General features: G+C 41.7%; 2 protein-coding genes across 3 annotated transcripts; both read right to left on the bottom strand.

Moving 5' to 3' along the window:
* Window positions 1-118: 118 nt before the first annotated feature.
* Window positions 119-4210, bottom strand: tvp23b (trans-golgi network vesicle protein 23 homolog B (S. cerevisiae)). The gene is made up of 7 exons (XM_034107933.2): window positions 4107-4210; window positions 3196-3269; window positions 2755-2899; window positions 2542-2631; window positions 1800-1925; window positions 797-925; window positions 119-709 (listed from the first exon to the last, which is right to left on the bottom strand). The coding sequence occupies exons 1-7, from the start codon at window positions 4116-4118 to the stop codon at window positions 683-685; spliced, it is 603 nt and encodes a 200-aa protein (XP_033963824.1). The 5' UTR covers window positions 4119-4210; the 3' UTR covers window positions 119-682.
* Window positions 4211-5079: 869 nt separating this feature from the next.
* Window positions 5080-14056, bottom strand: trim16 (tripartite motif containing 16). 2 transcript variants are annotated; one of them, XM_034106693.2, is made up of 7 exons: window positions 13758-14056; window positions 12536-13336; window positions 9523-9618; window positions 7544-7777; window positions 7286-7457; window positions 6868-6963; window positions 5080-5987 (listed from the first exon to the last, which is right to left on the bottom strand). In XM_034106693.2, the coding sequence occupies exons 2-7, from the start codon at window positions 13232-13234 to the stop codon at window positions 5377-5379; spliced, it is 1908 nt and encodes a 635-aa protein (XP_033962584.1). In that variant the 5' UTR covers window positions 13235-13336; window positions 13758-14056; the 3' UTR covers window positions 5080-5376. The 2 variants fall into 2 exon arrangements, with proteins under 2 accessions (XP_033962584.1, XP_033962583.1); XM_034106692.2 differs by lacking the exon at window positions 13758-14056 and having other exon boundaries at window positions 12536-13397.
* Window positions 14057-14218: the final 162 nt, after the last annotated feature.

Consider the following 14218-nt stretch of genomic DNA (forward strand, 5'->3'; position numbering starts at 1 on the left):
TCTTCATATGGTCTTATTTCACTTTACATAGTTAAATTCCCTGACTTTTTAAATCATTCCTTTTCACAAGTTGAGCAGTGAATGACAACTTTTATCAGAAATAAAAACAACCACGCTGTTCGGAAAAATGTTACAAATGTATTTGCACATAAGAAGGTGTCCCACATAGTTTCTTTAAATACATATTTACAAACTCCTGGCATACTTAACACTGTTACTTTACAAACTCGCCTCTTATACAAACAAAAATGTTTGAACAATACCTCCCAGAAACCACATTATTAGATCAAATAAAGAAAACAAATAATTAAAACAAACTAAATAAGATACATCAGTGAGCTGAGAGACTACATGACACATCAAACTAGTCAGCTTAACATTTCAAGCCATTACACCCTTTTTTTTTAACTCATGCACTTACATGTATCAGTATCAGTTAAAGTCAGTGAGGGTTTATTGCTGGTCTCGAGTTATTTGAAGCAACTGCCACACCTCTGTGGAAAACAAAGAAAACTCCATATGGGGACTGGTCGAGTCACACAGTACATTAGTAAGAAACGAAACACGATATGTATCAGTTCATATAGCAAAAAAGACGTCTTCCCACGGATCCACTTGGTCAAATAATTGATATCATAGCATTAAGAATAATGCAAACATGTTAAAATCGCAGAGCGGCACCCTACGATTCCTCTTCTTTAGACATCGCCTGTGGAAGATAAACATGACACAAGTGAGACATTTTAAAACAACAAATAATGTGACTTCACAGGATATTACTCAAAATGTAAGTCACCTGTTTGAGAAACTGTCGTCCAAAATAATTTGTAGCCATGTTCTTGAGGCTGGTCTTGCCCCCCACTTTACACTTCACATAGCCATAGAGGTTGGCTCCTTGTAGCACCACTCCCATGATCACCACCGGCTGTGTGGAAGAGGACAGTCACAGCTTGATTTGACAGCACTAGCCAAAATGATATTTCTCTCATGATGAATAACCAAAACCAACCATCATGAATCTGCTAACACGTTTTGTGTGCACCAAAGCCTGATATATCTGCTTCCTTTGTGCCATTGTTGTCAGAAAAACTGTTAAAATGGCACATTGATATGTGCCATGTGCCATGCTGTTGACTTCATTATCATAGAAATACACTGTAGTTTATTGTGTCTTAGTCACACATGCACCACCCTGCTGCCACAAATAGTTTGCAGAGACCCACATGTGGATTGGTTCGTCACTGAAAATAGTCCCCAACAAAAGCTGTTTTTTTATTTATTTTAAGGACTTGCAGACTGGCAGGCTCGAGGGAACCCACGCAAGGCAACACAAACTATTTGTTTAGTGCCAAAAATATCCCCAAATATCCATGCCAGTGTTTTTATTAAATGGCCAAGTGTTTGTGGTTACTCTGTATTAACAGTAGGATATTTAAGTGTCTGTTATCTAAATTGCTGATGTCAGTTATCAAATGAAGTCAAGATAGCTGTGTTGGTAGTCCACCAGTGACAAACATGCTCTGCTAAAATGCCAACTTGTGTTTGCTGTTAACAAACAGATATGGGATGCTGTGTCGCCCTTATTGTTTCAGTTCAGCTCGCTGGGAGTGACGTCCTTTTAGTCCTGGAGTGTTTTGGGGAAAAATATCTGATACATATTTAAATAAACTTTAAAGTGTTCAATTTTAGAATGGAATTTGGTGTGGTGTAATTTTGTGAGCACATTGGGCTTTTTATGGAATTTGTTGAGATAAGAATAATACAAAACGTATATTTATCTATTAAAGTTGAGAACTTGCCACCCATTTAAGCTTGAAGGAAAAGAGGGTGCTGAAAGCAAAGATGACCCAGAGGATGGGACACACGATCAGACCAATCCAGAAGATTCGGGACTCAGAATCTGACGCTTGTTGCTTCACGGTCCCCTGAAGAAAAACAGGATATTCTCACAGTTAGGACATCTGCAAATACTCTAAAGATTGTTGAGAAGAAAACAAGTACATATATCAACTCCATAGAGTACAAGAGGTCAGTATCATGAGGGGTTACAGTCCCACGTGTGGGACAGAACCACTGCTTAAACACCAACACTGTGTCTCAATTCAGATACTCTTCTTAGTATGCCGTCATGTCGTGCACTGAACACTTGTGCAGTGTCTGAATTGCAGCCATGTTGTTCGTTTCAAATCGCAAGCCACTGCTGTGACCTCAGCTTAAGTGACCATTGCTGCTGTTAGCTAGCTAGCTAGCTAGCAACTAATATTGTTCATGGTAGCAAATCCTTACAGAATGTTCAATTGACCCAATCAAATTAACAATGGCTCCTTTTCATCAGTAGTACATTCAAATATGAAATAATAAACACTTCTACACAATTGCGGCTGGTCCCGCAACTTCCGTTATGTACTGTAGTGAAGACGGTGGTTGTTGAGTGTGACAACTTACTGACCATTATAAGTGCCATATTTCGTATTGGTATGCCCTCACAATAGCACATGTAATTGGTCATATTGAGACACATCACAAAGCAACACATCTTACCTTCCTAGCCTCAAACACCCAGTGGCTGCGTCCATCATCGTCCACCTGGTTCCACCACCTCAGACCCACCAGCAACCTCCCACTGATGTTCTGTTAATACACATTATATTTCTGGTCTTAAATTAATTAATCAGCATTATGAAAATGTTTCCTGTTCTCGACTAATGAGTACTAAATTCACTAAAACGTATTGTGTAAAGTGAAGAGACACACCTTCACTGTCCAGAAGTCACAGGAGAGCAGGAGGATTATGGTGACCATGCATGCGATGAATGTGCTGCTGAAAATCTCACAGAGCAGGTACACGATGACGGCGCTGACTCTGAAGAACAGGTGGAAGAAGCAGGCCAGTGGATGCCTACAAAAACAATTGTCAACACATTTAATGCAATGTTGCAGTATGGCAGGGATGCAAGTTAATATTATTCTATTTATTTATGTCAATAAAATAAAAATTCTTGATGTTTGGTGCAACAAAATAAATTGAACAAAGTACAGAAAGTGTTTTTACAAGAACATGTTTTCCACTACTGCTATCATATATGAAAACAATCTAATCCTTTAATTGGAGAAGTTGCAACTATCACATATTTGGTTTAAGTGATAAGCAAGCACTGAGATACAGTAATAGCAATCGGTCCTCTGTAAACTTACTTCATATTTGACTTCTTTGACCTTTTCCCTGCATCTTCCTCTGCGTCAAACAGAGACACGTCTTCATCATTATCCTGAGGGATCAATAAGGAAGAGGAAAACCCACAGAGACTCAGTACACAGACATATTTCAACTAAGGCTTCATCTTTGTTTCCATACACACTATTCATGGCTCATATGAACTTCGGAGGTAACTGCATTTTTATTTAAATCCAGAACATTACATTTAAGTTACTACAAGACTTCATAATCAGGAACAGGTGTTTACATCGCATCAGGGTGAAATTAACACAGGCAAAGCTGAAGTCGAGAATATAATAGAACCAGAAAAATAACAATACAAATGCGTAAAATAAAAATACTTAGCAAATATTTGTACGAGTTTAAAAGTGTAATTTTGATTAAAAACAGTCAACTGCTCAAAGCTTATCCATACACCGAAGATATTCGCTTGCTAAAATAAAAATGGCTAATAAACCAACAACAAGTCAACGTCCGGTTTCTCAGTGTTGTCGTAGGTTTTTGTTAATGATTATAAGGACGGGACCATGTAGCTAACTTTAGCTAACGTAAGCTAAACTGGAAAATGTAAAGGTGCTTGCTAAAGTTAGCTGGCTATTAGCTACTATGCTTGAACATATGTAAACAAGCAAGACATTTTATTACAAGTTAACGTAATCGTTTAGTGGTTTGGGAACGGTAAAGCCAAGATAACGTTAGCTGTAGAAATGTAAATAGCTACAACAGCTAGCGTGCAAGCTAACTACTTAGCACTACAAATATTCCCCTCAGCTGGAGAATATTACGTGTTTACGATTTCATTAACTGTCAATGGTCCTACAAGATTAGGCTAAATTAGCTGAAATACATATTGTATTTAATAGATGAACATTACAAATGTGTCACTTACTTCTCTTAGCATGATGAAATTTACAGTAGCAGTCTCTCTTCCTGGTTACATGCTCAGTTGGAAATCACGTCACTGTACAAGGTGGTCAGGTGACCCAAGCGTGCCACGTACATCGTGCTACGTCGGGACAGTGATGCATCTTATTACTGATATATTCATAGTACTGTTTGTAATTCATTTGTAGTTATGTAGGTTATGGTTATACTACCTTTACATGTAGCCTATTTCTACTCACAGAATGTTATTGGATAATAATAATAATAAAATGCTTCTATAAATAAGAATAAACATAATAATAATACGCTTTATTTATAGACCACTTTTAAAACTAGAGATATAACTCAAATGTTCTCTACAAAACAATCGGCAAATGCAAATTAACAATACAATTAGACAATACAAATGTATTAGAACAAATATGAAGTGAATGTCAGTGTATTTAAAAACTGAACAGAAATAATGAGAGCTTGTGAAATATTACAAAACGACAAATCTTTAAAATATGTCAATCCTAAACTATTAGGTGCTTTAAAAAACTTTTAAAATATCCCCAACATTCATTCTAAAACATAGGAAAATGTTAAAATGGTTCTCGGAAACTTTGATTATGCTCAATTAGACGTTTTAGAGTGAACATCATGTTTCTACATCATTTCTTCATACAGCACATCATGTGTAAGACTGCACTCTATTATCATACACCACTTGCACTTAAACAGGCAAACATTAAAACTTATCATAATGTGATTATGACAACATCTCTGACTCTTTTTTGATTCAAGAGCCCAAATACTTTCCTACACGTCGACCAAAATGTGTGGCGTGTGTCACAGATAGTCCATTCATCGTTTGGAGAATGTCCAAAGTAATCGATTATGGTTAAAATGATCCCACAAATTGTTTAATTTAGGAAGTTATTTTAATGATGTGTGAAAGCTCAAGCTGTGAACAAAAACAGACACAAAAGAAAATGTAAGTAGCACTTTTTTATTTTCAAGGAGAAAAACATAGAACACCTCTGAATTCACAGTAAGACCAAAGTAACAGAAGTCCCCTCCGAAGAGTAGTATAAATACGACTTGGGCCAAAAAAACATGATAAACATTCACAATTCATGTCAACAATAGGTTGCTGCAAACAGGTTTACCACGGGAAGACTGTCCATATTTTAGAGTTAAAATAAAGTCTATTGTGGGATAAAACATTATTAAGTCTCACCAGGTTGAATGGTGACATAAATGATCCGGAAAGAACGGACTTCTTATCAATGTTATGCCGCTGTTTTTGGAACAATTGCTCCGTTTGCAGGTGAGGTTGGAGGAGAGGGGCTTTTGAGTCGTAATAGCTCCCCTGGTGCCACCAAGGCGACGATGTTCTCCTTCTTGGACAACCAGAAAGCCGGGTAAATAGGCTGAAGGAACTCTGCCTTGTACTTATGTATGAGCGTCATGGCGTCATCCACACCGTAGAAAGCCAGGAGGCCTCTTGAGTAGTCCACGTAAACCCCGATACGAGTAAACTTCTCCACACTGAGAGGGGTTTCCACGTCGCTGTGCCAGGCGGAGAAGGTGCGTCCGTTCCACTGTAGACACCAGGAGAAGTTGTTTCCCGTGATGCAGCTGTTGCTCTCGTTGCCCTTGCGGTCGATGCTCTTGTAGGTCAAACCCAAGTGCGTGCCCTCGCCGCCGATGTCCACCTCAAAGTAGTGGCGGCCCAGATAGAAGCTCTCCGTCGCCAGAACTTGGCGGCAGTTCTCGAACCTCTCAGGTACGTCAGGGTAAGGGTGCTGCCAGGGTGTGGTGTTCGTCACTTTCCTGTTTTCTTCCGTCAGCCGCAGGAACTTGTGGGCGGTCTCCGCGTCAAAGCTCACGTTGGTGGAATCTGGGAGAGGAGTGTGTAAATGTTATATGTTGTAAGAGTTATGTAAGACTAGTCAGGAGTGTGAATACCCCTGAGGTGCCAGACGTCATACCCTATAAAGTGTTGCTTTTGTTTGTTTCCATCTTTATTTTCAGTCACAACTTTGGCTTGTGACTTTGTATAAAAAAACATGTTTTTGAGGCCCATACAGGGAAGGGATTCCATATTCCAAAATATAAACATAACTGTGTGAATCATAACTTCGTTTTTCCTAAATGTATCTGCTATTAATCATCTCACGACCCTTTCACATTTATCCCGTGACCCTCCAGAGGGGCCTGACCCTAAGGTTGGGAACCACTGGACTAACTGTATACAAAGTAGTTGTTACTCCTTCTCTTAATAATGTCCTATTTTGCTGCAGAACAAGAACCTGTGCTTTTGAAAGATGTGGCTGATAACACTTCTGTATTTAAACAACGTGTTACTTGTGATATACTATTTATACATTGGTGTGCTTTTAAACATTGTTGTCTCGCTATGTTGTGCCTCTACTGTGACATGTGTACATGCTTTAATGTTTAAGGGAGTGTGTGGGAGAGAAACTCCCTCGAGGAACTTTGGGATGTTAGCCTTTGCAGACCATTTACATGCACACAAACCTATAACACACTACAGGAAAGGGCTAACCCCCAACAAATATAATGTGTCCCCTTTAAACGGGAGTCATTCCAATGTTCTCGGAAATGTAATTCCGATCAAATTCAACGCGTTGCTTTTCTTAAATGGATTAAGGGTATGTTAGGGAATGGGGACTCTCGTATTTTCTAAATTCCTCACTACAACAATGATTGCAGATTCTCAGCCAGATGGCTCATATTAAATTACCGAAAACACTTACACTTGAGGAAGTCGGTGTGTGTCACGGGATCCGGTATAGTCATGTTCTGTTTTGCTGCAACAATTTCATGAACTGTTGTCTTGATTCCCATTTTGTCTGCAATTAGAGAAAGTCCATTTCAGTTAGAACATAACTCAAGTTAGATGTATTAGCTTTGTCATCAGCTGGCACACGAACGCATCGCAGGGAAACTAGTATGAGCTGTCTGTCGGCTCTGGAAGTGACACACATACATAGGTGTGCCTCGAAGCCCTCAGGTGGTTGGAAGCATATTTGTGTGATAGCGCTATGACACACAGGCTGAACATTCTTTACATGTGTGAACGCATCCTGACAGCGAAACAACTATCAGTACATCTATACTTAAGTCAAGGTTTCTGAGTTCCCCTATGGTATCTTTTCTTCTAGTTTCTCCTACCGTTCTTGCAGGTCTCTTTCACTTTCTCTACGTATGAAGACACCAGCATGGCACACAGCTCGCGCGTGGACTCAACGATGACGCTGCTGAAGGAGGTCAGACGGTCCATCAGGCCGATGGAGACCCCAGGCAGAGAGTTATCAGTGGCCTCTTTCTTCCACTCCGAATACTCCTGTAAGACAAACACAGCAACATGCAGGTATAAGAAGATGTTAGCCCTTGGTTTCACTTTGTCCTCGTGTTGGCTTTGTTCCTTACCTGTAAGAAGTCCACATCATTTTTGTTCTTGGAGAGCTTCTCCACCTGCGCCTGCGTCTTCTTCAGCTCCGTGCACCTCTGCTCCAGGTGGACCTGGATGCCGTCGGCCTGCCTCAGTGCCTGCTTCTCGTCGGCCTCCAGGATCTCCGTCACCTCCCGCTTCGCCCTCTCCATCACGGCCTTCAGCTCCTCGAACTGGGTCTCAATCACCGCCTTCACCTCTGTCACTGAACTCTGTGGGACAGTCAAGTCAAGTTCATTGATTTTATACTGAAACTCTGAAATGAGAGCAAACTACTTTTGTACATTTTTCTGTTATACTCTTGTTGTCCTGTATATAACTTATAATGTCTGTAACTCAACTAGATCTTTTCTATTTATCAGTTCTGACTTAAAGAGGACATAATGCGCTTATTTTCAGGTCCATATTTTGATTGTGTGCCTCTGGTGGGACATGTCTCAAAAAGCTCTTTATTTTTCCTGTGCTGCAGCACCTCTTTTCACCCTCTGTCTGAAACCAGAGCCCAGTCTGCTCTGATTGGTTAGCTGGCTGGCTCTGTTGCGATTGGTCAACCGCTTAGAGATGTCCCGCCCCTTAGCCTATCATGTACAATGTAGTTGTGATGTCACTTTATTATGGAAGTAAACAAAGGAGTCCGATGGAGGCGTGTCAAGCCTTTGCAGACCTACATGCACATACACCTACAGCATATACTGTAGCACTACAGGAAAGGGAAAACTTCCAAAAATCAGAATAGGGCCTCTTTAATTTTTAAAGACTTTTCTTTTTGTCGCTGCTTTTAATTGAACTATTCATATCTTAAACTGCACTGTAACTTTTATCCATGTACTTTTTCTTGTAATGTTTAATTGAACTATTTATATTTTAGACTGCACTGTAACTTTTATCCATGTATTTTTCCTTAATGTTTATTTGATTAGCTTTTCTTTTTTAATGCTTAATGTCTTTCATTTTTTTTTTTGTAAAGCACTTTGAATTACCTTGCGTTGAAAAGTGCTCTATAAATAAACTTGCCTTGCCTTGCCTTGCCTTGCCTTGCCTTGCCTTGCCTTGCCTTTAATTAAAAGGTCCCATGTCACGGCCATTTCTACTGATCATAATTCCATTGTTGAGGTCTACTAGAATAGATTTATACTGTGCAATGTTCCAAACTCACATTGGTTTCTCACAGCATCTCTGTATAGTCTGCGTATTCACTCTCTGTCCTACACGCCTTGTTGGAGCTCCTGCCCCCCCCCCCTCCCTGTGAGCCCACTGTGCTGACAAACAGATGAGAATGCTGCGTGGGGTCTGGGTGCCGTGTTGGCGGGACGTTGCGCGGCTCGTTGCAGTGAGGAGCGGACAGTGTGAGCTGTCCGCTGTCCCCCCCCCCCCCCTGAGAGAGTGTGTGTGTGTGTGTGTGTGTGTGTGTGTGTGTGTGTGTGTGTGTGTGTGTGTGTGTGTGTGTGTGTGTGTGTGTGTGTGTGTGTGTGTATGAAGTCACATGATAATCTTACATAACATGCTCAGGGAGGGAATGCCTGGTTGCCTCTCAAACACATGAAAAACATTGACGGTTGCATTCCCTCCCACACCTCAGGGCAACTTCTCCTCTTGGGGCGGCTCTATCACCTCAGGGCAACTTCTCCTCTTGGGGCGGCTCTATCACCTCAGGGCAACTTCTCCTCTTGGGGCGGCTCTAACGCCTCAGGGCAACTTCTCCTCTTGGGGCGGCTCTAACGCCTCAGGGCAACTTCTCCTCTTGGGGCGGCTCTATCACCTCAGGGCAACTTCTCCTCTTGGGGCGGCTCTATCACCTCAGGGCAACTTCTCCTCTTGGGGCGGCTCTAACGCCTCAGGGCTTACACGGGTGCTTCTTAAGCCAAATATAACTGCTGGGTAATGAAGTATTGTGACATCCATGTGTCACACACACAGTGAGTCCGTTTCACATTATTCAGACGGTGTGTTTATTTACCTCGATAGTCACTGTGTTGAGTTGGAGTTTGTTGATGGCGTTCTCTGCTGCGGTCACGGTCTTCACCATCTCCATCTGCTTGTCCCTCAGTTCCTTCTGTGAACACGAGGAGAAGAAAGAATTCAGCACAGAGTCTTCACAGTAACCACAAACCATGCGGTCATGCTGAACATAGGTCAGATCCTGGCAGACGCAAACTGAATGTATGGATGTAATGATGTAAACATTTAGGCTGTTTCTTCAGGGAAACGGTTTTGTTTCTGAGCGTCCTCTCCTCTAGGTGCGGGAGAGCAGACATTGTATTCTGCACTGTGACATTATAGCTTTCAAAGCGTGGCCTTTTTTTATGATTCAAGTCTGAATTCCTCGGCAGGTCCAGACATCTCTGGAGCTGCAGCTGGTGAAAGAATTCTTTCCAACCTTTCTGTCGAAGGGTTAGACGCTGAGGGGCAATCTACAAATCCCTTACTTGAGACGTAGTAATAGAGCATCAAGTCTATGTCTTTTTTTACCTACATTTTTAAAATGATTATAGACATCTGCTCTCCTACAGCTAAAACGTATTGTCTGAGGAATTTCATTTGGAGAGAGGTTCAAGACAGGGACTACTTCCTCTCTCAGTTCTGCTAGATTTGTTGTTAAGTGTGACATATGTAGGGCCAACAAGGACTAAAAAGACAACAGGAAATGCAAGTGCAGTGGTGAAAAACAGAAACATGTTAATACAGTTAAAGGTAGGAAGGAGACAGGGTTGCATAAGTTACCATGGAGATCTAGCCTGCTAAAAAGAGATCCAGCTTCGTAGGACCGGAAACCCCGAGTTTTCCCTGAAGTTAGCCGGCTAAGCGAAAATCCTGCTTCGTAGTATACCCCCCAGCTCGAGTGCGCTAGAATTTGAAAGTACACAACCGAAACAAATCTGCCCCTTCCTTCAGACTTCCTCACAGAGCCCCTCCTCCAACACACGAACGCGCACATGACCAATGAGGGCACGAGATAAGTTTGTGCACAGATGGAAGGCTGACAGGCAGGTAGGCCATCCAATTATCTAACCCGGGCCGGGGCAGATAATTGGTCAAGTGAATTACCTACCCTACCTTTAATACAACTTTTATCAATTTATTTGCAGTTGATATTCTGATATATTTAACCAATTTGAACAAATAAATACCATAACTGACTGTATATCAACATGTTTGCTGTAATGTTTTTTGGATCTTGCTTGTATTTGTGTAACTTTGTATCTATATATGTATGTCTATGAGATAAAAAAATATGGCTTTGACATTCTATTCATCCATGTTAGATTAATTGATACACCAAACTCGAGTAAGCAAAGTTTCTGGACCACAATGAATCTATTACTGTTACTTCCTTTCCCAAAAAACACCAAGGAATGCTTCACTTTCGGTTAACTGGATAGGAAACACTGTCACAATTTGAGCAACAAACAGTTATTTGACCTACAGCGAAAGGAAACTTGTTTTAATCCAGACTCAGATTACAGATCTCTGATAAAAACCCCTCTAAATTCTTCAAATATTGCATATTAATCTTGACTAAAACAGATGCTAACCGTTTACTCCAATGTGATGCTAACACACAAGATGCATCCACTGAGTTCTATTAAAGGAAGAGTGTGACAATGTGGAACATGACCCGGACAGGAAGTCATGTCACTCACGCTATTATCTTCAGGTTGTCATGTGGAAATACATTTTTTTTTTTAAGGGGAAATGATTGAGTGCTTAAAACATGCAGCTTGATGTCCTCCATTAGAATCTATTTGACTTGTATACACAGCGGGGGATTCTTTATGCAGCTCAAACCGCTCCAGTGAGCCACCATCACTGTTTGATGTACTGCTCTGATGAAGCACTTTGAGGTTGAGCAACACACACACACACTGCACATAACAGGTGTACGCTAGAAGCTACAGCTCCCTGCAGGAATCTGGACTACAGTTGTTTAACCTGAGGGTCATGAGCTGTCAGACAAAGAGACTGATGACACTCGAGCTGGAGCTTTGTTTCTGCGTCAGAGGCGCTAAATAGAATTTCCAGAGAACCAAATGTTGTTGTTAATCACACAAAGCGAGCCTAGAATATGATGACCTTTACAGTGGATATTAAGTGAGAATTACTGTCCTACTTAGGTTTAAAGAGATTATCATTATTGGACATGTGAGAACAACTGTGGTGTATTTTGAGGATACATTCCCGTCTACACTGGTGCTCATCAAATCCTCTCAATTAGACACCTCTTTTTTAGTACATGAAAGCACCACTTGGGATATAATTGAAAAGTAATTACACTTTTGGTTGATTTTATGGCTCAATAAAACATATCTTAGCCCTCGTGTGTCTGCTCAAACTGTAATGGACTCAGCCTTTGCCACACAGTGACAAATCCATAACAAATAAAAGCATTCACCGAGGTTTAAGATAACAACACCGCACTCTAGACATGCTGTAATATGAAAATATGTTGTTTTGTTCAAATCTGCTGCACCCAACACGGATTATAATCACCATGATACACAATGTCAACATTTTGTAAGGGAAGTCTTCATATTCCCTGTTTAATACGAATAATGCTGAATGTAGTCTGGATTGTTGGGTTAAAACAAGCAATATATATTGAATATATGATGGCAGACAGAGAAAAGCAACCTGTAGCCAGTGAATATTTTAGATATTGCTTGATAAATGATTTAGAAACATTATGTACACAATTAGAATTGTTCCTGATTTCTCTTTTTTTGTGTCAAAAACTGGACACCTTGATCATTTGAGGTAACACAAATATTTCATAAGGAGAATTTCTGAAATGAATTTATGACCTGTGATGCTTACTTTTTAAAAAAGTTAGTTTATCAACTAATTACTCAAAAAAATATATATATATTATTATATATATATATATATTATTATATATTATTTCTTGATATATAGTATTGAGGAGTTCTAATTAAATACAAAAAAAGATTATTTTTGAAAAAAGTATCTCTCGCCTCTATCCGACTGCGAGCCTCCACCACAGGGATGGTGTTGTGGCCCTTGTGCTCCTCCGTCACACAGTCCTGACACACGCAGCAGGAGTCGGCGCAGCAGAACAGCTCCAGGGGCCACTTGTGGCTCTCGCAGGTCCGCCTCTCGATGTCCCTGAGCGGCTCCACCAGCCGGTGGTTCTGAAACTTGGGGTTCTCCAGGTGAGGCCGGAGGTGGGCCTCGCAGTAGGACACCAGGCAGGTGAGGCAGGACTTGAGGGCCCTGCAGGGGCTCTCGATACAGGAGTCACACACCACATCGTCGGGGCCCAGAGGTTCCTCCTTCACCTCCTCTTCTTCTTTCACCTGTTCTTTCTCTCCATGTGTCTGTGGTGGCCCCTCTTTCTTCTCCTCCTCAGGCTTGTGAGGGTCTTCAGACTCCTTCAGGTCTTCTTGGATTTTGATCTCCCCCGTTGTTTTAGGGTCCTGCTCCTCTTTGCTCTTGATCTCCGGAGTGTCAGCCTCTGTTCCGTTCTGTTTGGGTTCAGGTTTAGGCTGGGCTGAGCTCTGCAGACACTTGGGACATCCTTTGTTTTTGTCCCCCAAGCAGGAGCCACAAACAGCGTGAGGGCAGGCTGCTGTCTTCTCCCCACTCAGTGCACCTGAGCAGACAGCACACTGCTGCTGGGAGACTGGAGCTGCTACAGCTGCTGTGTCTGCCATGCCTTCAGAGTCTCTGTCTGTCAGCCTTCTCTCTTCTGCTCTCTGGAGAGAACTGGCTCGGCCGCTCTGTCAGCCGGCAGTTCCTGGATCACTCTGAAGAGCCTGAAAGGCCACACCTCGAGGATGTGAGCGGGAGTCAAAACCCATAGTTTCAGTCTAAAAGCTCTCCGCCCCTACATTGAGCCAGCCACACACACACACACATACACACACACACACACACACACACACACACACACACACACACACACACACACACACACACACACACACACACACACACACACACACACACGCACGCGCGCGCACACACACACACACACACACACACACACACACACACACACACACACACACACACACACACACACACACACACACACACACACACGCCCTCCCCTTCCCCTAGGAAAAAGAAGCCACAGGGTGGAGCCCACACTGTAAATGAGGAACAGAGGTGTAGAGTTGCATTCCCCCACATGCGTTGTGTTTGATCATGAAGCGAAACACACACATATCTTACCCTTACTGTTGTTTGTTGATATCTGATGTATCATCATGATTAGACTGAGCAGATCACTGCTGCAGCCTTTTGTCTGCCAGCCTGCTTCCTCTCTAACATCATGGGAGCGTTTCTGTGCTCCAAAGTGGAAGTTCCAGTGAGAATGCAGATAGTGAGTGAATCAGCGGATCAGAGAGCAAACATCAGGGCAGCTGCTGCCATCCAGTGACCAGCCCGTCGCAAGGTAGTTCTTTGCTGAAGTGGGAATTTGGAAATGTGGAAACATGTGATTAATCACATGTGTGCGAGACAAGTCTTTTTTTCATTTTCTATTTTTGCAAAGGTCTACAAAACTACGTTTTTAAAGGGTATTTGTATTTGTGTGTTCTTTTTTTTTTATATTAAGGAAATTCACACATGAAACTAACAAAAGTTCCCAATAGTGGTAACTCAAAAATAATGTAACTGGAGCAAGAAAGACA

The sequence above is a fragment of the Pseudochaenichthys georgianus genome, chromosome 19, assembly GCF_902827115.2.
Source record: "Pseudochaenichthys georgianus chromosome 19, fPseGeo1.2, whole genome shotgun sequence".
NCBI lineage: Eukaryota > Metazoa > Chordata > Actinopteri > Perciformes > Channichthyidae > Pseudochaenichthys > Pseudochaenichthys georgianus.

Bases quoted from the DNA above. Each gene is read 5' to 3' on its own strand.
- tvp23b (XM_034107933.2), bottom strand. The intron at 2,900-3,195 runs GTAAGTTTACAG...TTGTTTTTGTAG, and splicing joins TCAAAGAAGTCAAATATGAA to GCATCCACTGGCCTGCTTCT. The intron at 926-1,799 runs GCAAGTTCTCAA...TCTTCCACACAG, and splicing joins CCTTCAAGCTTAAATGGGTG to CCGGTGGTGATCATGGGAGT.
- trim16 (XM_034106693.2), bottom strand. From the start codon at position 13,234: ATGGCAGACACAGCAGCTGTAGCAGCTCCAGTCTCCCAGCAGCAGTGT. The intron at 7,458-7,543 runs GTAAGGAACAAA...TTTGTCTTACAG, and splicing joins ATGATGTGGACTTCTTACAG to GAGTATTCGGAGTGGAAGAA. The intron at 6,964-7,285 runs GTAGGAGAAACT...CTCTAATTGCAG, and splicing joins GAAAGAGACCTGCAAGAACG to ACAAAATGGGAATCAAGACA.